The sequence below is a fragment of the Pelobates fuscus genome, chromosome 5, assembly GCF_036172605.1.
Source record: "Pelobates fuscus isolate aPelFus1 chromosome 5, aPelFus1.pri, whole genome shotgun sequence".
NCBI classification, from domain to species: domain Eukaryota; kingdom Metazoa; phylum Chordata; class Amphibia; order Anura; family Pelobatidae; genus Pelobates; species Pelobates fuscus.
In genome coordinates, this window is record NC_086321.1 from 354,815,394 (window position 1) to 354,839,274 (window position 23,881).

General features: G+C 37.2%; 1 protein-coding gene across 1 annotated transcript in view; it reads left to right on the forward strand.

Annotated features, from left to right (window-relative positions):
• The window catches only part of LOC134611756 (fibrillin-2-like), a 146,633-nt gene that overhangs the window by 112,646 nt on the left and 10,106 nt on the right, over positions 1–23,881 (forward strand). Inside the window, exons 16-53 of the mRNA XM_063455964.1 lie at positions 595–870; positions 2,487–2,540; positions 3,115–3,240; positions 3,484–3,609; positions 3,877–3,996; positions 4,369–4,506; positions 4,594–4,644; positions 4,865–4,990; positions 5,955–6,182; positions 6,533–6,658; positions 7,737–7,865; positions 8,970–9,095; positions 9,228–9,353; positions 10,044–10,166; positions 10,680–10,805; positions 11,038–11,163; positions 11,357–11,479; positions 12,145–12,267; positions 12,745–12,870; positions 13,080–13,202; positions 13,747–13,869; positions 13,969–14,130; positions 14,347–14,415; positions 14,655–14,780; positions 15,554–15,679; positions 16,040–16,189; positions 16,656–16,727; positions 16,822–16,947; positions 17,597–17,722; positions 17,863–17,988; positions 18,194–18,310; positions 18,476–18,604; positions 18,928–19,047; positions 19,867–19,992; positions 20,652–20,804; positions 21,308–21,373; positions 23,119–23,244; positions 23,491–23,610. Of these exons, the coding sequence (XP_063312034.1) occupies positions 595–870; positions 2,487–2,540; positions 3,115–3,240; positions 3,484–3,609; positions 3,877–3,996; positions 4,369–4,506; positions 4,594–4,644; positions 4,865–4,990; positions 5,955–6,182; positions 6,533–6,658; positions 7,737–7,865; positions 8,970–9,095; positions 9,228–9,353; positions 10,044–10,166; positions 10,680–10,805; positions 11,038–11,163; positions 11,357–11,479; positions 12,145–12,267; positions 12,745–12,870; positions 13,080–13,202; positions 13,747–13,869; positions 13,969–14,130; positions 14,347–14,415; positions 14,655–14,780; positions 15,554–15,679; positions 16,040–16,189; positions 16,656–16,727; positions 16,822–16,947; positions 17,597–17,722; positions 17,863–17,988; positions 18,194–18,310; positions 18,476–18,604; positions 18,928–19,047; positions 19,867–19,992; positions 20,652–20,804; positions 21,308–21,373; positions 23,119–23,244; positions 23,491–23,610 (4,785 nt within the window). The remainder of the gene's footprint in view (positions 1–594; positions 871–2,486; positions 2,541–3,114; positions 3,241–3,483; positions 3,610–3,876; positions 3,997–4,368; positions 4,507–4,593; positions 4,645–4,864; positions 4,991–5,954; positions 6,183–6,532; positions 6,659–7,736; positions 7,866–8,969; positions 9,096–9,227; positions 9,354–10,043; positions 10,167–10,679; positions 10,806–11,037; positions 11,164–11,356; positions 11,480–12,144; positions 12,268–12,744; positions 12,871–13,079; positions 13,203–13,746; positions 13,870–13,968; positions 14,131–14,346; positions 14,416–14,654; positions 14,781–15,553; positions 15,680–16,039; positions 16,190–16,655; positions 16,728–16,821; positions 16,948–17,596; positions 17,723–17,862; positions 17,989–18,193; positions 18,311–18,475; positions 18,605–18,927; positions 19,048–19,866; positions 19,993–20,651; positions 20,805–21,307; positions 21,374–23,118; positions 23,245–23,490; positions 23,611–23,881) is intronic.

Sequence of the window (23,881 nt, forward strand, 5' to 3'; positions counted from 1 at the left end):
CATCAATGTTGGGCCTGGCGTTAACATTTTACCATTTTCTAAAGAAATGAAGCGAGGAAGGAAAAGATTGAAACAAGGAAACAATTCCACTGACTTGACACATTAAAGAGTGAATATTGCACTCCTGTTTTATTTAGTTGAATGAGAGACACTATAAGATAACACTTAGAATTCATGTCTTTTGTCGTGTGTGTAAAGTTGTTAGAAGATAGAATGTGTGTGGTTAGTTGGATGACTGCAAGACATATTTATCTGAGATATCTTTGTGACACATAAGCATGCTTTATAAAAAAAATATATCTTCAGGTCCGTGGGCAACATAGCTGTAGGATCTAAATTGTTAGTATGAATTCCGAATGAAAATGTTGCTCATTTTTAACCCCTTAAGGACCAAACTTCTGGAATAAAAGGGAATCATGACATGTCACACATGTCATGTGTCCTTAAGGGGTTAAAAGGAGTCTGTCTGTCCTACTGACACAGATCTGTCGTTCAGCATTGTGCTTGATGACATCAGGCCCTGCGATAACATTTGAATTCTCCCAATTGCTTGGCCTGTCGTGGGTCTCTCACAAAGCTCCTTTGTGTTTTCAGATGTGGATGAGTGCCAAACCCCAGGAATCTGCATGAACGGGCGATGCATTAATACTGAAGGTTCCTTCCGCTGTGAGTGTTTGGGTGGGCTCACCATTGGTATCGATGGCCGAGTCTGCGTAGACACCCATATGCGTAGTACCTGCTATGGAGCCATCAAAAAAGGCACCTGTGCCCGTCCCTTCCCTGGAGCTGTTACCAAATCTGAGTGTTGTTGTGCTAGTCCCGATCATGGATTTGGAGAACCTTGCCAACCATGCCCAGCTAAAAATTCTGGTGAGTATATTAACTTGTTCATGTGAATTGTGGAGAATTCGAGATGAAGTCAATGAATATCTATTTTGGGGTGAAAATTAGGCTGAAATAAAAAAATAGTACAATGGAAACACCGGCTATAATTTGAGGTTTGCAATCCCCCGCTTTCACTTAAACCTTTGGTTTCCAATCCACTTTGCTATTGCCTAGCTAATGTCATGTGCTAGCCACAAATGTTATATTGTATGTTAATGTTAGGTTATTTTTATGTTTCTGGTAAGAGCTCTTTCACTTTGGTATTGATTGAGCAAAGGTCAGTGAAGCATATGTAACTTCTTCGCTCCCTGAAACGTGTTTACAGTAAAGCTACTGTTACCTTCCATGTTGCTCCAGTGCTGTTTGTAACCTTGAAGAGAAACTAATTTCTCTGCATGGACACAAATCTGTCATATATAACTCTGCAGAGAGACTGTAAAATGCAGTCTATTTTCTTGTCACGCTCCCTGGCATCTTTTTGTAGGTTAAACATCATGACTGCATTGTAAAATTCAAGGGGGTGAAAGAAATAAAAGCACACTGAGCACTCTAAATGGATTATCTGCAGCGTACAACAGCAGCCTTGACAAATCTTCTATTGTATAGATAAGGGCTAGGCAATGTTAGGCACTTCAGATGTTGTGGACTACATCACCCATAATGCTCTTAAAGCCATAATGCTGGCAAAGCATAGGGGAGATGTAGTCTACAACATCTGGAGTGAGTGTCAAAGGTTGCCTAGCCCAGGGTTTAGAAGCCTGTTATAACAGTATACAATTCACATGGGCATTCTTTTCATATACAGACATTTTATTTTCATACCCTGGTGGCATTATTAGAAACTTACATTCCCAAAAATGCCATCAGTTTGCCAGTTTACCATTTACCAAATACCATCATATACCCATACAAAGGCCACTTCACTAATTTTATTTATGCATTTTTGTAGCACCAACTATATATGACCCATATTGTGCATCTGCTTACGCTCAAATATTTCAGACCTGGCTGATCTACTGCCAGATAAGCATTCTCTATAACCTCTAAATTGTTTAATTTTCACAATATTTCTTTAAATAATAATCAAAAATATATATAGATGTATATATGTTATATAATTACAATGTGTAGTTGTCCATGGAGTAACCTATTTGCTAAATTGCTGTTTTATATGTTTATAATATAGTCTGCAATTTTTAAAACAAAAAAAAAAAGGTTCAAGGGAAAGTAAGGTTAAAAATGTGTTTCTCCTTAATAAAACAATAATTCCTGTACTTTGTCAAATCTTGGCATATTTGAAATTCCATGTGTTGCATTTCAGCGGTCTGCACGATATTCGTTCTGAACTGTCTCTTACAGCAAACTGCTTCCTCCAGGCTTTTGGAAAAAGCAGATATGTATGGTATCTGTGAATTTTATGAGCTGATATTTCACATACTTGGTGCTTGTTTTAGGTATAAAAGATGGCTAGACTGTCAGGTTAAATGGAAAAGTTCAAAACTCAGACAGCCCTTTATGCCCGTTTACAGGGTAATATTGAATTTAAATGAATGGAAAATAATTCTGTGTAATCCAAACTATCTGTTGTTTGCATCCTGCAGCTGAATTTCAGGCTCTGTGTAGCAGTGGAATAGGGATAACTGCAGATGGTAGAGGTAAGTGTTATTTCTTTGAAACATGGACAATATTATTTAATAAAGTGAGAATTATCAGGAATTCTGAGTGAAAAACTAAATTAAAAATTTAAGATCAAGGTACCCAAACTGGAATTGCACCCGAGTGGGAGAATTCTTGGCCTTAAAGTACAACCGACATTAATTTTCCCTTCTCGTTTTATAAAAGTTTACTACAGTTAATTAAACTTAATGATAATTTGAAATAATGTATGTTGTTTTTTTTTTTTTTTTTGGAGAAATATTCACTTGTCTTTTAAATCTGGTCTAGCAGCCATGTTTGCCAGACTGAATCTCACTTTCCTGCTGCTGTGATTACCCTGTGTGAAAGTTAGGTTAGGGAGTAAGGTATGAAATGACTACAGTAAGTGATAGAGCCGCTTTAATAAGGCTTAGATTGGAAATGCGTTTACATTTGTTTTTACCACTGTAGCTTTATTTTTGTTTTAGTATGTTCTAGTATCCATTAGCTATAATGTAAAAGGAAATTTAGAAAGAGTTTATCTTGCAGCCGTGTTATATTATCCTATTTACTCTGCCTCTGTACCCATTCCAGATATCAATGAATGTGCCTTGAATTCTGAGATCTGTCCCAATGGAAACTGTGAAAACCTTCGGGGCAGTTACCGCTGCATCTGTAATCTGGGCTACGAGTCAGACACTAGTGGCAAAAACTGCGTGGGTGAGTTCTTTGGGATTGTTTTCCATTGGACGCTAATACATTGAATCCAGTAATCCAAAATAAAGATGGATAGTGAGGGAATAATCGAGAGGAAGCTTCCTTCGAAGGAATTTTTCAAATTTTGGGGTAGTTGAGTAAGACATCAATTTCGAAACCTTGCTCCATTTAATTAACTGGTTTGTGTTATATCATTGATTTTATTTTATTTTGTGTGTTTTTAATCTCCTCCTACGCCCATTACAGATGTAGATGAGTGCGCAGTGAATCGTCTACTCTGTGACCATGGATTATGTCGTAACACTCCAGGGAGCTACACTTGCACCTGCCCCAAGGGCTATGTCTTCAAACCTGAATCAGAGACCTGTGAAGGTGAGATGCAAGCGTCCTTCATATGCATTTCTAATACACATGAGTTTATGAGTTTCCTTGTCAACATGTCTGTTATATTCACATTCTATAATCTCACAGTGAGCAGATCTCCACTTTCTATAATCTCACAGTGAGCAGATCATATTCATTTACCGTTCTACCAAAAGTTGTTTACTTTTTGGCTGCTGTTTGTTTGTCTTTCTTTTATTTTTACTGTGATCTTTTTATGAGAGTGCGCAAAGTCTAATAAGATTTCCTAATGTACAGATATCAACGAGTGTGCATCAAACCCCTGCATCAATGGTGTCTGCAGGAACATTGCTGGATCTTTCGTCTGCGAGTGCTCATTTGGAAGTAAACTTGATTCCACTGGTACCATCTGTGTGGGTAAGCACTAGTGTGGCTGACTTCAAGTCATGACATAGAATGACCTTCCAACTGCTACCAGTTAAAACTGTTCAATAGTCTTGTCAACAAGATACCTGGGCACCATCCTTAGTTAGAGAATAAAAATCAAAGAGGTCCTAATTATATGACTTGGTTTTGGGTTTTTGTAACATCTCAAGGAAGTTCTGCAAAAGAGAAGATCTAATCATATTCTTACTGAGACAAATGTATCTACGTGACATTCCCAAAATGTGCATTACAAATGCATTAAATTGTAGCTTCAGAGTTTAATTCTAGACTGATTTAGACATATTTGAACCAATTTTTATGGTTACTTTAATCATCCATTCTGTCCTTTCTGCACATATACAGACAGCATGAAAGGAACGTGCTGGTTGAACGTCCAAGATGGCCGATGCGAAGTCAACATCAACGGAGCCACTCTGAAGTCTGAGTGCTGTGCTACCTTGGGTGCCGCTTGGGGAAGCCCTTGCGAGCGTTGTGAAATTGGTGAGCGCCAGCTCTATATCTCAAACTACAGTACTCCTCCTTTTAACCAGCTTATTATTGAAACTTTTCCATTTTATCTTTATTCAGACACCAATTGCCCTCGAGGATATTCCAGAAAGAAGGGTGTGTCATGCGAAGGTAAAGTTTGCATTTTAGTGCGTTCCTAATATACAACTCATTTATTTCAATATTTATATTGCAGTGAAAGGTCAACTTAGTCAAGATAAAACTTCCATACATAGCTTTTTTTGGAAATTACCTTCATTATATCTCCTGATATTGTTCGATATATCGGTTCATCGTTAACTTTTTTCCGATGGTCACTCCTTAATAACCTCTTTGTTGATGCTCTTTCCAGATGTGAACGAATGTGAGGTCTTTCCTGGAGTGTGTCCCAATGGCCGCTGTGTGAATACCGGTGGCTCCTTCAAATGCGAGTGTCCAGAAGGCCTGACTCTGGATGGCTCTGGCAGAAATTGCGTGGGTAAGTAGAAAGAGCATTGGAAGTAAGTTGATGTCATAGTACTTGAGCCATGGTGCTTTATCCATTATCTTGTACTCTGAGCCCTTAAACAAAATGGTGTCTTAGGCTTATACTATATAGAAGTGAATAATTTATTAATTTAGTATTTGGTTATAATCAGGAAAATAATTATTCATCCATTGCACAATCATTTTGCATGACCCATTAAATGTCAGTGGAAACATATAAAATTTAATGTACAGTCATGAATAACCAGTCAGTTTTCAACACACTGTAAGGTGGATGACCCTGAAATTTCTCAAACAACAAAAAAATGTATATTTGTCATCTAGAAGTGGTGCTGACTTAACCCCTTAAGGACCAAACTTCTGGAATAAAAGGGAATCATGACATGTGACACTATAGTCACCAGAACAACTACAGCTTATTGAATTTGTTCTGGTGAGTAGAATCATTCCCTTCAGGCTTTTTGCTGTAAACACTGTCTTTTACGAGAAAATGCCTAGTGATAAATCATCTGAGGAGTGGCTACTAGAGGTGCTTCCTGGGACAGTGCTGCACAGTGTGATTGACATTTAGTGTCACCACCCTCTGCATGCAGACACTGAACTTTCCTCATAGAGATTTATTGATTCAGTTCATCTCAATGAGATGCTGATTGGTCAGGGCTGTGTTTGAATCATGCTGGCTCTGCCCTTGATCTCCCTCCTTGACAGTCTCAGCCAATCCTATGGGGAAGTATTGTGATTGGCTCAGACCACCACTTCTGATGATGTCAGGAGACAGCAGACAGTTTTACAGACAAAAAGTGGCAGAGATAGCAGCTGCAGACTTGAATACAAGTGAAATTATACTATATTTAGGGAGGCAAGGGTGGGCCAGGAGGGCTAGATGGTGGCTTTATACTGTAGAGTCAGAAATATATGTATATAGTGCTCCTTTAATGTTATCTGTTTACTTTAAGATGTACGTGTGGAGCAGTGCTACTTGGAATGGGATGAGGATGAATGTACAGCTCCTTTGCCTGGAAAATATCGTCTTGACTTGTGCTGCTGCTCGGTGGGTGCTGCTTGGGGCATAGATTGCGAGGAGTGTCCAAAGCCAGGAACTGAAGAGTATAAGGCCACTTGCCCAAGAGGAACGGGCTTCGCCAACAGAGGAGACATTCTTTCAGGCCGACCATTCTACAAAGGTACGAGTCTTTCTCTTAATTTATCATACAGAGCACGACTTTTAGATGACGTAATATTGCATTTTTATACATCACTTTCATTGTCAAACCTGCTTGTTTTCATGTAAGCTAAGCAATGTATGTTCAATCTGTCTGCAATTTACTTATCATTAGCGCTAGTATATACGTATTAACTGAGCAACTATATCGTACTTGTTTGGAAGCAGCCTTCAGTTTCAATGTTGGAACATTTCATGGGTTATGTCTTTTATTTTATTTATTTTTTAAGATCATGGTGCCTGTTGCTCCCATTAGTTTGGTTCTTTGCTTCATGATACATTGTTTCTTCTCTGGTTCTGTTTCTTGAATAGACATAAATGAATGTAAAGTATTTAACAGTCTCTGTACTCACGGAACGTGCCGGAACAGCATCGGCAGCTTTAGATGTATCTGTGACAACGGATTCGCTTTGGATGCCAAGGAAAAGAACTGCACAGGTAAGACATGACGTCAATGAGTCACCGTAATCCATGCAAAACAAGCTTTATGTGTACAGAAAAACTTGTGAGATTTGCCTAACCTTGCATCGTTAATTTTACTTATATTTTATTAAGCAAACGTGAGGGTGTGGTGTATAAATGTAGATTCCCAACTCCCATGATGCTTAGCTAGAATTGCGCATGGCAAATCGTTATAGGAGGGATAGTATAGAACAAATGTTGCAATTTGCCATAATCACAATAGGGGGTCTAAAGATTCTTTGCCAAAATAGAACGTACAGCTTATTTAGCTTTGGCAGCAGGATAGAGAAGTAGGATCAGAATCCTGTAAGATCAGATCATTATGTTGGCGTAGAACATTATTGGTTAGAGTTTGCAAATCATACATATGATTTACAACTCACAGTTACAATGAAAAAAATTTAAAAAAAAGAAACAGATTTGTGTCAGGTTCTCTTGGTTCCATAAAATTTCAGGTTTGTGATTTAAAAGTTGATATTTACAAATTAGATTTTTCAGCACAGAACTCACATAATTTAGAATCAATTAGGTTTTGTGTTTTATGAGGGCATTTTACTAAAAAAATAGATAAATGAAGAAAAAAATGGATTATGCTAAATGAGAAATAATTTTTCTAACCATAAATGTATTTTATAAATCATATTGTAGGGGAAAAAAAGCAAAAGGAATAAAAAAATGTTTTTTTCCATGGGTAAATGCAGTTTAAATGGTTAAATTGTGAAGGTAACCACTCGGCAAATAATTGCAGCTCATTGGAAAGAAATATTGTGCCTAAGAGGTGGCACACCTTTTAGTGTCGATTGCAAAACATTTTTGAAGTGCAGTAGTGCAGTTGTCATAAATAGCAAATAAAAAATATATATTTTAATGAAAAAAAATTATAATTTACTGAAACAAGCTTTTTTTGATTGCTTGTTTGTCCTGAACTGCTTGAGTGTGTTACACAATGTTTGAGTAGCCAGGTATAGAAAATACTGTGCGTTTAAAGTATCTGAGATACAGTGTTAGTGTAAGGAGATGGAATCGCTAACTTGTCTCACCTTGTACCCATCAGATATTGATGAATGCAGAATCTCACCTGACCTTTGTGGGCATGGAACATGTGTCAACACTCCCGGGAGCTTTGAATGCGAATGCTTCGCTGGTTACGAGAGCGGGTTCATGATGATGAAAAATTGCATGGGTAAATATATAGGGCAACTGAATTGACACAATATCATTCTTTGTTTTTGCTTAATTTTTTTAAAATATTTTTTATAATTGTCTATTTAGGTACAGGCATGCAAGCTTTAAAATAAAATAAACCATAATGCAGCTACAAATGTCTGAGTTTTTAAAGTTTAAATGAAATTACGTATTCTGGCAACAAGAATACAGCAGTACTTAGGGTTTTTTGTTTTTTTTCATATTTAAGATTTGGATAGTAGAAATCTTAAAGCTAGCTGTGTGCCACCCTATAACGCTTTGCAAATTACATTTCACCTTCTGTTTACCCATATATACTTTATTATATATTGTATAGGCATTAGCATTTATATACAGTATAATATAGATCCAGTATATATATAATATACATCCAAAACAGCATCACATTATAGTATAAACATCTGAAAATAGACTGTCTTCTCCTAAATTCACTGATTACTAATTAGTAACACTAATTACACTGTAAAAATTAAATTGGAAAAAAAAAAAAAGCATTTAATTAGTATCATGGGCTCAGCTAGATTTTATTCAGTGTTTTATGTTTAAATAAATCAAGACAAAATAATAATATATTTACACCCAGTAAAGTCTCAATATAATATTTATTCTAATATTAGCTAGCAAATGTAGACAGATTCAAAAATAAATAAGGTTATGTGATTCTCCTTTTGTATTTACTGATGCAAGATGTCTCGCATTTTAGTGAAACGCATAAGGGAGACAGGAGAAAGCAAAAACACAAAGTGATTTATTTGAAACCAATCCTATATTCTGATTGGCTGCTGTGTGCTCTAAGCCAATCAGAATATACGTCGAAATCAAATCATGTTACATGACCCGAAGATCCATATACAAAATTAAGCATTTATGCTCAGGCTCCAGTAATATTAGTAATGAAAAGGATTGTTTGTCTGTAATATTATGTAGCATTTATTTAACCACAGTGAAGTGTTACATTTTTGTTCGTTAGATTCAAGTTGTATTTGTGTAATATAATGCTTTGTATGTGTGATGGGGTTTAATGAACATTTAAATAAAGCTTATATAGATAATAATCAGGCTCATTTTCTTCCACTTTCAGACATTGATGAGTGTGAACGAGATCCCTTGCTCTGCAGAGGCGGGACCTGTGTTAACACTGATGGCAGCTTTGAATGTATTTGTCCTCCTGGACACGAACTGACTTCAGACGGAAATGCCTGCATAGGTAACGGGACAGGGTTTCAGCAGTAATGATTCCAGGGGAAGATGTATAAAAACTAACAATAACAATCTGAATATACGTGGTAGACGGTAATTGTCCTTACGTGTCAACTAACTCCACAATATCTTTCCATAGATGTAAATGAATGCTCTCTCAGTGATAACTTGTGCAGAAATGGTCGTTGCGTGAACATGATTGGAACTTACCAGTGCTCCTGCGATTCTGGATTCCAGTCAACTCCTGATCGGCAAGGCTGTGTGGGTGAGTAACAAGCTTCTGCTTCTGATAACTTACCCACTGTTCCATCGCAAGTCACTACCTTGATAATATGTGGTATAAGAAAAATTTATCTTGTCATAGAAATGGTTACAAGTACATGGTTACAAGTAACATTCTTGAATTTTTAGTTACGAAGTTGAAGAGGTTCACTCACAAAACATCAAAATATAATGAGTTGAAAAGACATTTGCAAAATGAAAAACAAAAATGTGCTGATTTCGAAAAATTAACCAACTCGGCTGTAGTCACAGTTTGGCTATTCTAGCCGATGTTTGGCCATGTAACTTTAATTTACTACAATTTACTTTTTAGAGAATAAACCTGTGAAATCTTTGAGTCTAAGAGAAGCTGTGATTTTTAGTCCTGGCAGGTGTCATGTGCTTTACATGTAGCCGTATTTATTGATGGGGACATGTTGAGTTGAATGTTATTCAATAAGCGTGGTAGAACGTCTGAAATTATTCTTATATCTAGATATATTTGAGTTAGTACAAGTTGCAGGCAATCACATTTTTCAGTGTTCTATGCAGTTTAACCCCTTAAGGACTAAACTTCTGGAATAAAAGGGAATGTGTCCTTAAGGGGTTAAAGGGCATTGGCGGTAATCATTTGAAAGATTATTTTGTTAGAAAGGTCTGAAAATTGCACGTTAACCCATTCCTTCTCCTGCAGACATTGATGAGTGCACCATCATGAACGGAGGATGTGACACCCATTGTACCAATTCCGAGGGCAGCTATGAATGTAGCTGCAGTGAAGGCTATGCACTAATGCCAGACCAGAGATCATGTGCCGGTAAGGAAAGCAAACTGTTACCAAATCCATTGTCGATACAATATGGTACCGTTTTAGCGTGTACAATACCGATATACAAGTTATACTTGACTTTCCATTACTTTTATGTGTTAATTCATTACTTTGAACTTAAATACATGTTTACTTTATATTTTATTGTCTATGTATAACTGTTCATTGTTTTTTTCCCCTTGTTGTATCCACACCTTCTCTCAATAAAAAAACTTACAAAAAGTAAAATAAATAATAATTATTAATATTAAAAGCACTATGGAACAAGGTGGTGCCTTAATATATTAATTAATGGTGTGGCCCCTGTTATCAGTCATGTATATTTTACGTACTTATTTTATTACATTTAATGTAAAGTGCTAATTAAACTGATTAGTGCACGATAAATATAATGCAGTATATTCTGCTCTTCTGCACATTTAGAGCTATATATTCACATTCTACTGTTTAAATTGGTTCATTTAACTTTTTTCTATTACTAATGTACTTTTTCTCCTTTAGATATTGATGAATGTGAGGACAATCCAGAGATCTGCGATGGGGGACAGTGTACAAACATCCCTGGAGAATACCGCTGTCTGTGCTTTGATGGCTTCATGGCCTCTCTGGATATGAAGACCTGTATAGGTGAGGTCACCTTGCTTTCCAGACATGACTTCACCACCCCATTGAGCACTGTAAATAGATGGCCTGTGAGGGACAGGTTTGAGCCATGCATTTATTCCTTTTGTAACGTTTGCCCTAATGTCATTATATATTCAGGTGTCATATTGCTGGTGACAAAAAAAAAAAACAATAACTCCCTAATTTACAAAAAGTTGATCAACCACGATAAATGTGTTTTCCTTTGTTTTTACAGACGTCAACGAGTGTGACCTCAATCCCAACATCTGCCTTCACGGGGAGTGCGAGAACACCAAAGGTTCCTTCATCTGTCACTGCCAACTGGGATATTTTGTAAAGAAGGGTACTACTGGCTGCACAGGTACATCTATTACTGTTTTGTTTATTTAATTGATTTTGTACATAGCCCTCTTATCCTGAAGGCTTTACAGCCTCCCATGTAAGGTCAGTAACTACATTTCTCCAAAGGAAAAACATTGCAAATAATTACGTATAGTAATACAGAGAATTATATCTACAATTACAATGCATTCTATTGTCAATTCTTATTACAGATATTGATGAGTGTGAAGTTGGTGCTCACAACTGCGATGTGCACGCCTCATGCATCAACGTTCCTGGAAGCTTTAAGTGCAAGTGTGGTACTGGCTGGGTCGGAGATGGACTGAAATGCATTGGTAGGTTGCGATTAGAGAGAGAATCATTTTTACTCTGCAGTTTATTCCTCATGCATTTCAAAATAGTAGAGTGACATATGTTATCCCCATTTTAATATTTATCTGCTTGAGTACTGTATGCTAGATCAATTGTCTTAATGAAGGTGGTCACATACAAATTGAAGGCTTTGAGCAATGTACTAAAATAACAATGTAACCTTAGAGAAAGTTTGAACAGTATGTGACCTGCATACATTGGTAAAAAAAAAATACAACAAACTAAATTATAGTCTGTGATTCATTGAGTTCCATTTTAATGAATAGGACAATACCAACATAGAAAATGGTATCTCTGTTTATACATTTTAGATTCTAGAACTTCTCTACACTCCGCATAATGTCCAGGAAATTTCTGTTAGTTTAATTAAATCCTTATTTTACACCCAGATCCCTTTCTCATGGAAATGTTTATGATTAGCACATAATTTAGCATATACTTCTCCATATCAAGGAGAATGAGTCTTCGTCTAGATTTCCAGTGGGACGATCCAATCTGTGCCACAGTCTAGTGTATATAACGCTTGATGGCCCAAAGCTTGTTGGCTACTCAAAAATTGCAAATTCTTGCATGAGACAAGCTCCTTTGTGATATTAGGTAATTTGACACCATTTATGATTTTATTTAGACCTTGATGAATGCTCCACTGAAGAACACAACTGCAATGTGAACGCCAACTGCGTTAATACACCTGGTTCGTATCGCTGCTCTTGCACTGAAGGATTCAATGGGGACGGTTTCACCTGTTCAGGTAAGATAAAAAAAATATAAAAAAAGTTAAAGAAAATCAGAATTACCTGGAAATACGCAGGTTGTGCAGCTTCTGCAGTGAGCTACCACCAAACTAGGATAAGAGCCTACTAGTGATGATGCTTGCTCAACTTCTTGAAGCACTTCTGAGCTTATCCTACAAGCAGTGTTTTATGGGCATAGAGTTTCTGGGAGTTGTAGGTCAATTGATAACACATAATATCAGAACAATTACATCAACATAGCAGGTTGGGAAGGAGAGACAGCATGGGTGGGAATATGGTGTATGGAATATAGTGGGAAAATTTAAAAACAATTCTAAAGATTAACATTCCGTAAATATTGCTCCTTACATGTATGGGTGCATTATTTTAATTTAATGATATATCGGATGTCATATATCACAGCATGGCTTTTTGAATTTAACGATCAATCCCTCTGTGGCAATCTTCTGACATGTGCATATTGTCTGTTACAGATGTGGATGAATGTGCAGATAATGTGAATCTGTGTGACAATGGACACTGCCTGAATGCCCCCGGAGGATACCGCTGTGAGTGTGAAATGGGCTTCACACCTACTGAGGACAGCAAAGCTTGTCAAGGTGAGTTCTTTTGCTTGCAGGTTTTATATTTTGAATATTGACTTGGTGCATGAGTCTTCAGGAATGGTCAGGAAAGCGTGGGGGAATTTAACTTGTCAATCAACAGAATGAGCAATTTGCTCATGAATGGGTATATGTGCATGAGGGACATCGAGCATTTTGTATCAGGTGGTACTACTGCTGTCCACTAAATCTTCCTCTTCTTTCAGACATTGATGAATGTACATTCCAGAACATTTGCGTCTTTGGAACCTGCCAGAATCTGCCTGGAATGTTCCGCTGCGTCTGTGATGATGGTTATGAGCTGGATAGGAGCGGAGGAAACTGTACTGGTGAGATTCAATGCTAAATATTATATTTAACCACCTAGGACAGTACATTAAAAGTTTACGCCTGCTACTAGAAAAGCAAATATTTAGTTTGAGTAATGAAAATAAATGATAAGATTTACTTTTATTTTAGCAAAAGTGACACTTTTAATTCCAGAACTAAAGGCACATGCTTCAGCGATTGAATGCAATAAAAAGAATGAATGAATGAGGAAATATCAACTATGTTTAATTTTGTTAGTGCTAGCATTTTTTAATAGCAATTATATTCTGGTAGATAGCCCAGATTATTAAAATGAAATCCGAACAGACTTTATATACACAGTGGCGTGTAGGACTTCATGGGCTAGTAGTTCTGGAATAGGAGTGGGATTTGATGGTGAGATAGTCCAGTAGTTGGTGAAGGTTGAGCGTGCACAGAAGATTGTAAAAGCAATGCTGATGTGCTTTAAGGAAGCATTTCAATGCCTGTGGTGTTAGAAGACCATGTGGTGTTAGAAGACCATATGGTGTTAGAAGACATTCTCACTGTTTTCTTTTTTCTCAGATGTAAATGAATGTGCTGATCCAGTGAACTGTATCAATGGACTGTGCGTTAATACCCCAGGAAGCTACTCGTGCAACTGCCCGCAGGACTTCGAGCTGAACCCTACTGGAGTGGGATGTGTTGGTGAGTTACTTTGTTCAAGGAAACACAAGCAGGATTGGAAGAGCATGTGAAATGCACTTGTTGCTCAGTTTAATCGATAATCTTGTTTCACGTACACAGATACCCGTGTTGGTAACTGCTTCTTGGAAACCCTAGCCCGGGGTGATGGTGGAATCTCATGCAGTGCGGAAATTGGAGTGGGTGTCACACGTGCCTCTTGCTGCTGCTCTCTGGGCCGTGCTTGGGGTAACCCCTGTGAATTCTGCCCTCTTGGAAACTCAAGTAAGTGAGCAAGAGGTTTTTCTAAAGGCTTTTTAAGTTTGCTCTGGAAGGATAATATAGATTTGCAATGAAGATCAATAGTTGAATTCACTTAGTGATCCAAAGGGCAAAATAACCCTCAATATAACGTATAGTATGTGAGGAAGGGATAGTGACTGTGGGCTAATGTCAATCAGGAGGTTATCTAAATGAAGAGTTTCTCTCCCTTTGCTGCAGCTGAATACAAGACTCTGTGTCCTGGCGGTGAAGGATTCAGACCAAACCCCATAACAGTTATCTTAGAAGGTAAGAAAGACTTCATTGAATAATGTACTGTCCTTGTTTCATTGTGAAATGGAGAGTGTAGCTGTATTGTTGTATTGTATTGTTGTATTGTATTATATTGTTGTATTGTTGTATTGTTTGACTAGTACTGCTCATTATATATTGTCTTTACTGTATCTATGTGTTTCAGTTGACTCTATATTCAAATCTCTTATTTGTTTCCTGTTTTTTTTATTTTATTTATTTCTAATTCATCACAGATATTGATGAATGCCAGGAACTCCCAGGTTTGTGCCAAGGTGGAAATTGTGTAAATACTTTTGGAAGCTTCCAGTGTGAGTGTCCACTCGGCTACTACTTGAATGAAGAAACCCGTATCTGTGAAGGTAATGAAACAAGCTTTATAACAATAGCTGGGGTTAGAGATGTCTGTCAAATCAACATACACCATGAGGAGAACAAAGCAATCCATTTTGACTCATGGAATAATTGCTTTGGTGAAATGCAACTAGTGTCCACATCTTCTGCGTGTCCTTCTCTCTCATTCAGTGGAGCTCATTATCTTCAACCACCTCAAAGGTTTTCTTGATAACATTTAATATTATGCAGAGAGCTATTGTTCCCTTTAATTAAGGATATGTTGAAATTCTGGTTCCTACAATAAAAATTTGGAGCTAGATCTAAATGCTTAAATGGTGACTTTCAAGCACACTATGTAACCACCCTTCGGTGCCTTCCTACCAGGCATGGGCGCCTGAACGTCTCTTCATTAGCCGAAAACAGCTCATTTAGACTTAATAATGTACTATACCGACATATTGGCTGGGGAGGAATTATTACACGGCCAGCCTTGATGTAACATTTTATTTTTTTGTTAAAACCCTCTGCAGTCTAGTTGGCATTCTTAAACAAATCTGGGATTAATCTGGGATAAAAGAAAACTTTAAGACTATTTTTGGAATAAGTTAAAACTTGTATTCCTATGGAGTCTGTTTGTCTAGCGAGGGCTTATATTAGCCTTAGTTGGCACTATGCAATGCAACATGCAGAGGCTAAAACCAAGGTTTTACCAATGCAGTGTCTGTTGGAAAATTATAGATCTTCAGTATATAGTAATATGTCAACACATTGTATTCATTGTAAACTGTTTTTTTTCCAGACATTGATGAATGCTCAGCACACATTGGCATCTGTGGTCCGGGAACGTGCTACAATACTCTTGGAAACTATACTTGTGTTTGTCCTCCAGAGTATATGCAAGTCAATGGAGGAAACAACTGCATGGGTAAGTGGGGTTATACTGATTCTTTCCCCCCTTCTTCCTCTTGGCCTCCCATTTATTTAAATTCCCCCCAAAATGGGCAAGCCTCCTAGTTCTCTTATTGCGTAAGGATATTTCCAATGCCCAGGTCTCTAAACACATACCTGATTATAATTATTATATATGATGTGTCCCTATTAATCTTCTCTTTATTAATTCTTTAACATTGTGGGCATGATATAAGCGTGGTGAGTTGATAGGGTCACTCCGTTACCAGTCAGAACAATTCTAAATGATTTTGTTAAAATCCAGAAGCAGCAAAGCTCTAACTAGGTTTTGTCATTTCACCGTACGGATTTGACACAGCATGGCTTTTGATTACAGATATGAGGAAGAGTGTGTGTTACCGCAACTACAATGACACGTGTGAAAATGAGCTTTCAGCCAATATGACCAAGAAGATGTGTTGCTGCTCCTACAACATTGGCAAAGCATGGAATAAGCCCTGTGAACCTTGCCCCACGCTTGCTAGCCGTAAGTTTATTTCTCATATAAATACTACGTCACACATATGAGTTCCATATCATTGATAGGAATGAGTCAAATACCTGTGAATTCCCTTGCCTTTCATTTAATTGGATGTAGTGTAAAGCCTTTTAGATTACTTGAGTGGTGATCACCAGCTGAGGGGTTTAGCACCCGCAACATTTTTCTGTAGACAAAAAGATACTTTAATAGGACTAAATAATAAAATGTAGAATACTGTATGTTAAGGATGGTTTAGATAAAAGCATAGTTTACAATCTATTATGTTTTTATAGTTTATCATAATAACCACAGATAACATTTGTTGTGTTTCGACAGCATTATCTTTTAACACTTCTGTTAAAAGTCAACCATACGTATAATACTCTTTCTGTTACTATTATGCATGTGGCTGCTCTGTCATCCTATGTGTAAAGCGACTTTGTATTCACATGTGTCTATGCTCCTTTTTCAGCTGAATACCAAATTCTTTGTGGTACCCAGCCCCCTGGATTCATTATTGACATCCGAACTGGCAAACCAGTGGGTAAGACTCTTTTCAGGAGGTTATGAGAGATGTCCACAGAGACTGATGGAGAGCTGATGGATTAATTATTATTCGTTATTTTCCCAACTTCCAGATATTGATGAATGCACTGAAATCCCAGCTATTTGCACCAACGGAGTATGTATCAACCAGATTGGAAGCTTCCGCTGCGAGTGTCCAATGGGCTTCAGCTACAATAACATCCTCCTCATCTGTGAAGGTTTGTTGCCCTTTCTAACAAGGTTGTATGGCTGTCATAATAACATCATTCACTGGACCCACTGACACGAACATGACATCTAACAGGATTACTTACTAAAGTAAGGATTCAAAGGGAATTTCAAATTTAGCCAAACTAAAAGCCCAGCTGACTTGGAATTTTTTTAATTCAGCTATTTTATTTGGAATTCACTCTGAATTTTCATTTTAAGGAATAAACCTGTAAATAAAAAAATAAAATATTCTTAATTTCACAGACATCAGTAGTTCACGCAGAAATGGTGGTTTATGTCCTAAGTCATCCTCTAAGGAAGGATAAGGCGAGGCTGTCTTTTGACTTCTTCTAATGGATATTAGCCTTAACACTTGAGAAGCTGTGCCCAATTCTATATTTTCTTTTCTGCAGAAAGAGATATATTCATGCCTCGGTGTGTCAAGAAATGTGTAAAAATATTGTGCACTAGCAGAAATGTTTAGGTTCGGGGATTATTAGTGGGAAGACTGTAGAATTAGTGAACTGGAAGATCACATGGTGCTATATCTCTGTTCTTCGCTATCCTATGTTCTAAAATGCAGGGCAGCTATGGTAGTTATAGCTCGATGTGAGGAGCTTGCAAACAATCTTTTTTTTTTCATTATTATGTTGACAGATATTGATGAATGCAGCAGTGGAGAAAATCTGTGCCAGATCAATGCCGACTGTATTAATATCCCTGGGTCGTACCGCTGCGAGTGCTCCAGTGGATACAAGTTGTCCCCCAGTGGGGCCTGTGTGGGTAAGAAGGAAACACATTGATTTTCTGAATATCTTTCTTGGACAATCACTCAGTTCATACATATTTGATATATTTTGACCTTGAGTGATCGGGAAAGGAAGTGATCAATAATAAAACGTTTTTGCCGTTTTTCTCGGCAGGTCGTAATGAGTGTAATGAGATTCCAAATGTCTGCAGCCATGGATCATGCGTAGACACTGATGGTAGCTACATCTGTGTGTGTCACAATGGATTCAAAGCCAATGGGGACCAAACAATGTGCATGGGTAAGTGACCTGTTATTTTAAAATGTGGACTGTATCTGTATAAAGATGGATAACAATAAGTGACTAATACATTTTAAACACAGGGCATACTTGACTTCATTAATTTGTGTATGGGGAAACACTTTATAACTATACATTATGTTTTGACTTATTTAGTATATACTTCAAATCTGTCATTAATTAATTATACAATTATTTTTATTAGATATTGATGAGTGCGATCGTCAGCCATGTGGCAACGGAACCTGCAAGAACACTGTTGGCTCTTACAACTGTCTCTGCTTCCCTGGATTTGAACTCACTCACAACAATGACTGCTTGGGTAAGGCACTGTAAAGATAAATAATTGCTTTTAAAAGTTATCTCATGGCTGGCTGGGAGTGCTAAGAGTTACAGGCCACAGTTTCTTAGATACAAGTAGCCTAAGTCCCCACTCCAATGTCAATTCTCCAAAACAAAACGTTTGTCTTTCTGCTTGACCTCACAGACATCGATGAGTGTTCTTCTCTGGTGGGCCAAGTTTGCCGCAATGGCCAATGCCTCAACAACATGGGCTCCTTCCAGTGCTTATGTCATGAAGGCTATGAGATCACACCTGACGGCAAGAACTGTGTGGGTGAGTATCTGCCCCATAATCTGACAGCTTGTGGGGAATCACTAATTGCTAGATTGTTAATTTGTGCTTCTTTTGTACAAACATCATTGATATTTCTTAGATTCAATATCTTTCAAACAATGTAAGCTCAAATAAATAGCTGGTTTACACCCTTATTATAATATCTAAGCTCCCACAGCTACAGTCTGCGACACGAATGAGATATTTGTCTCAGTCAACTATTTGCTCATATTATTCAGGCTTTTTATCATAAATGAACATTGAGTGCTGTAATGTCAGAGTCATTTTAGTTTGCAGTAATTATATTATGTTCTGGTCTGCAGACATTAATGAATGTACCAGTTTGCCTGGGACCTGTTCTCCTGGAACATGTCAAAATCTGGAGGGATCGTTCCGCTGTATCTGCCCCCTTGGATATGAAGTGCAGAATGACAATTGTATTGGTAAGTGTCTTCTGTGTTGGAGTTGAAATAATAGCCATATTTGTGAAGTGATACAGAAATAAAATAATAAATAATCTTAGAATGCTCTAATGCTTTTCATTGGACTAACAGAATTTTAAAACAACAAGCTTTCAAGAGACCCTTTAGACTTGATAAAGACGTGTTGTCCCAAAAGCGTACGGCTCCAAAATTCTGCTAGTCAAATAAAAATGTTCTACAAGATAGTAAGATAATCTATTGTTTTATTTTTGTATAACCATGAACAGGGTTATGTAATGTTGCCAGCGTTATAGTATTGCTATTTATATAAAAACCACAAAGTAATGAATTAAAGCACAACAAATTTGCATTTAATGGACTATTGCAACAATACAGATGGGTACATTCGTGGACTGGCATATTTAATACTGCCTCTTGGTTTCTCAAGCAGTTCACACTACAATTACAATTCCAAGATTAAGTATGTACCAACATCAGAATGAGGAAGTCCATTAGCTGGAAGTCCAAGATCCATAATATTTAACGATATTCTAAGCTCCAAGTATCATCCATCACACTTTTTAGAAAGTCTCCTGATCGTGCACCTGAAATTGCCACAAATGCCTAATATGTATCTAGCAGCAAAAAAAATGACTTGAACGTCCACGCAGTCCATGAAACTAGCCCAAATCTAAATAGTGTTTTGGTTGAGAGTTCTAGAAAATGTCAATAAGATGTTGCCTGACATTAAGCGTAAAATGCAATATTATTATTTAATATATTTTCAGAGGGCTATATGATTTAAAGTTTTGCTTCTGACTTCTGTTTTTATTCCATTAGACATCAATGAATGTGACGAAGAGCCTAACATTTGCTTGTTTGGAACCTGCACCAACACTCCTGGAAGCTTCCAATGCGTTTGTCCTCCGGGATTTGTCCTGTCTGATAATGGCCGCCGTTGCTTTGGTCAGTGCAACACCGACCACTAACACAGTAACACCTAGCACTTTGTCTTCTTCTACAGCCAGAAATATTGAACTGCAAGCTCACCAGATGTTTTAATGGACATTAGTGTGGCTAAATTCTAATTCTCCAGCTGTTGTAGAATGATATCTTCTGTGTTGCTTTGTCAAACTGTAGAGGACTACATAGAAACATAGTATGTGGCGGCTGATAAGAACCATTCGGCCCGTCTAGTCTGCCCAATTTTCTAAATACTTTCATTAGTCCCTGGCTTTATCTTATAGTTAGGATAGCCTTATGCCTATCCCACTCATGCTTAAACTCCTTCACTGTGTTAACCTCTACCTCTTCAGCTGGAAGGCTACTTGTTGGTACCCCTATCTTACATTGTAACTGCCTTTTTCTCTCTTCCTTATTTCTCTCTTCTTTCCCTACTTCTCCTTCACTTGTCCCACATGTCCTTGGGTCCTCCACTACACTTGTTTCTTGTGCATTTTTTTTTTTCATTTTAGTTCCACCACATTCCATTCCTTTTGCCAGGATAATTAAGAACCAAGGTTAAGAACCGTCCCATGTAACACAGCACTTGTAGTGTTCCACTGTATATGTAATATTGCCACTATGAGCGCATGTGTCTGATTACACAGTATCTTTTTCTACAGACACTCGCGAGAGCTTCTGTTTTACTGAATTCGATAACGGCAAATGCTCAGTTCCAAAAGCTTCCAACACTACAAAAGCTATGTGCTGCTGCAGCAAAATGCCCGGAGAGGGCTGGGGCGACCCGTGCGAGCTGTGCCCCACCGAAGGAAGTGGTAAGAATTATACGGAACAAAATTTACTTAGAGAGTGATTAGATGTATTTGGAATTTAATCGAATTTCTAAAAAAAATAACGGAACACTTAAGGACAGTAACATGCTTAAATGCTCTTATATGTAGCTATATATTGTGGTAGACTTTTGTGTTTTCTTTTTTTATTAGCATATGAAGCCAAAATAATTATATTATATTATATATTGCCAAAAAATATCCAGACCCACTTTTTTTTGCTTTAATGTTTATGGAGCCTAATGTTGGTAAATTAGTTTGCAATTCATCCCAATGAAATATTAAAAACAAACAAAGACATTTTATGTATTTACAGTTGAGTGTGAGACGGGTGGTCAACATTGTATAGTGGATTTGACCTTGTCCTTGACCTTGGTCAGGTAGCTTCGTTGATTCTATCAGTAGGATTGTATAGGTGGTGGAAGATGTGATACACTATATCTCCATGAGTGATATTTACACTGTCTTCTTTTACTATGTCCTTTTAGTGGCCTTCACTGAACTCTGCCCATTTGGACATGGAGCTATTCCTGGCATAGGAGATAATAGAGAAGGTAAGTAACAGCTAAGCAAACGTCTTACATTAACTCAATAAATCTGACCACATAAATGCCTCAAATTTATTTTTCTGTATCTATGTATACTTTATAATAATTCTAGCACAATACGTTTAGCAGAATGTCCATGTAAATATTCATGTTCTTTGTAGGGTTCTAAGTTTATCAGTTCTATTATTGATGAGATAGCTCAGTTAGTTTGTTAATGTGCTAACTAAAAACCCTGCCCTTATCTCTGTGTCACAGTAATTACTAAAATATATTTCACTCTAATTTAATTTTTGACCTTTGGGCTTTTTACTTGACAATGTTTTCATTTGTTCAATGTTCTATCTAGATGTAGAATAAACACACCATAATTATTATGCAGAGGAAACTTTTATTAGTACACATTATAACAAAGAACAGCAGAAATAAAATGCATAGTATACATGTAGAAACATTACTACATAGATAGACAAAGTTGTACAATAAACATATAAATGCAAACAAAACCAGGTGTGTAAATCGTAAACCCATAATTGTTACCTTAAGTACACTGACCAGAGAGTGGTTTACTCTATAAAGTACACGGTTTATCCTAATTATGTAAGAGGATTTTACCATTTATCACTGAGCATAGATTATTCGTACTTAGCATTAAACCCATACAAATAAGAGCTTTCTACATTAACCTTCACCTCAACATGTGAGTAAAGAATTTAAGAGTAATAATTTCAGATGACTTAAAGGTAGGTAGACAATGTAATAGAGCAGCAGGAAATGGATTACATGATAAAAGGTTAAAGAGACACTATAGTCACCTGAACAACTTTATCTTAATGAAGCAGTTTTGGTGTATAGAACATGCCCCTGCAGCCTCACTGCTCAATCCTCTGCCATTTAGGAGTTAAATCCCTTTGTTTATGAACCCTAGTCACACCTCCCTGCATGTGACTTGCACAGCCTTCTATAAACACTTCCTGTAAAGAGAGCCCTATTTAGGCTTTCTTTATTGCAAGTTCTGTTTAATTAAGATTTTCTTATCCCCTGCTATGTTAATAGCTTGCTAGGCCCTGCAAGAGCCTCCTGTATGGGATTAAAGTTAAATTTAGCGATTGAGATACAATTATTTAAGGTAAATTACATCTGTTTGAAAGTGAAACCAGTTTTTTTTCATGCAAGCTCTGTCAATCATAGCCAGGGGAGGTGTGGCTAGGGCTGCATAAACAGTAACAAAGTGATTTAACTCCTAAATGACAGTGAATTGAGCAGTGAAATTGCAGGGGAATGATCTATACACTAAAACTGCTTTATTTAGCTAAAGTAATTTAGGTGACTATAGTGATCTTAACATGTATAGCTTGGAGGAAAGACAAGACAGGGGGGATATGATAGAAACATTTAAATACATAAAGGAAATCAACACAGTAAAGGAGGAGACTATATTTAAAAGAAGAAAAGCTACCACAACAAGAGGACATAGTCTAAAATTAGGGGGGCAAAGGTTTAAATATAATTTCAGGAAGTATTACTTAACTGAGAGGGTAGTGGATGCATGGAATAACCTTCTAGTTGAAGTGGTAGAGGCTAACACTGTGAAGGAGTTTAAGCATGCGTAGGAGAGGCGTAAGGCTATCCTAACTATAAGATAAGGCCAGGTACTAATAACAGTATTAATAAAATTGGGCAGACTAGATGGGCCGAATGGTTCTTATCTGCCGTCACATTCTATGTTTCTAATAATTTTTTGTTCTCTGTAGATGTGAATGAATGTGCTGGGAATCCTGGAATCTGTCGCAACGGAGTTTGTATTAACACAGACGGCTCTTTCCGCTGTGAATGTCCTTTTGGTTATCTTCTGGATTATACAGCAATTAACTGTGTTGGTGAGTAGGCAGACAATCTAACTTTGAGTTTTTACAGACTATATGTAGCTTTAACATTAACTTATAAAATGAGAGCGTACAATGTTGAAACAGCTGTTCTTGTAGTCATGATGTGAAGTATAGAAATAATGTTATTGCATTATAATATTTGTACTTATCACAGTTATGTTAGCAGGCTACAATGTAAAATCCATGTGAAATGATCAGGTCGGATGTGCGTACTAATAGAACATAAAATATCTACAGATTTCGATGAGTGTTCCGTTGGGAATCCATGCGGCAATGGTACATGCACCAATGTGATTGGAGGATTCGAATGTGCCTGTGATGAAGGGTTTGAACCCGGCCCAATGATGGTTTGCGAAGGTATCTAACTATAGAAATAATTTTAACAAGTAAACATAAATATGGGGCAAATGGCGTTTGGGGTCTGTACCTGTTTTAATGAAATATTTGTTTCCTTTACCACTTGTGTAAGACTCGTTCGGGGTTTGCAGGTACACTCAGTAGTGTATTCTTGATAGTTTTCATTTTCTTAAAGCGGGTCTGTCATTTTTCCGTATTTGATTAAGATAAAATTTGATGGTGACAAAATGCATTTTAGAAGTTTTTGTAGGCTGAGTTGATGACTGAGACA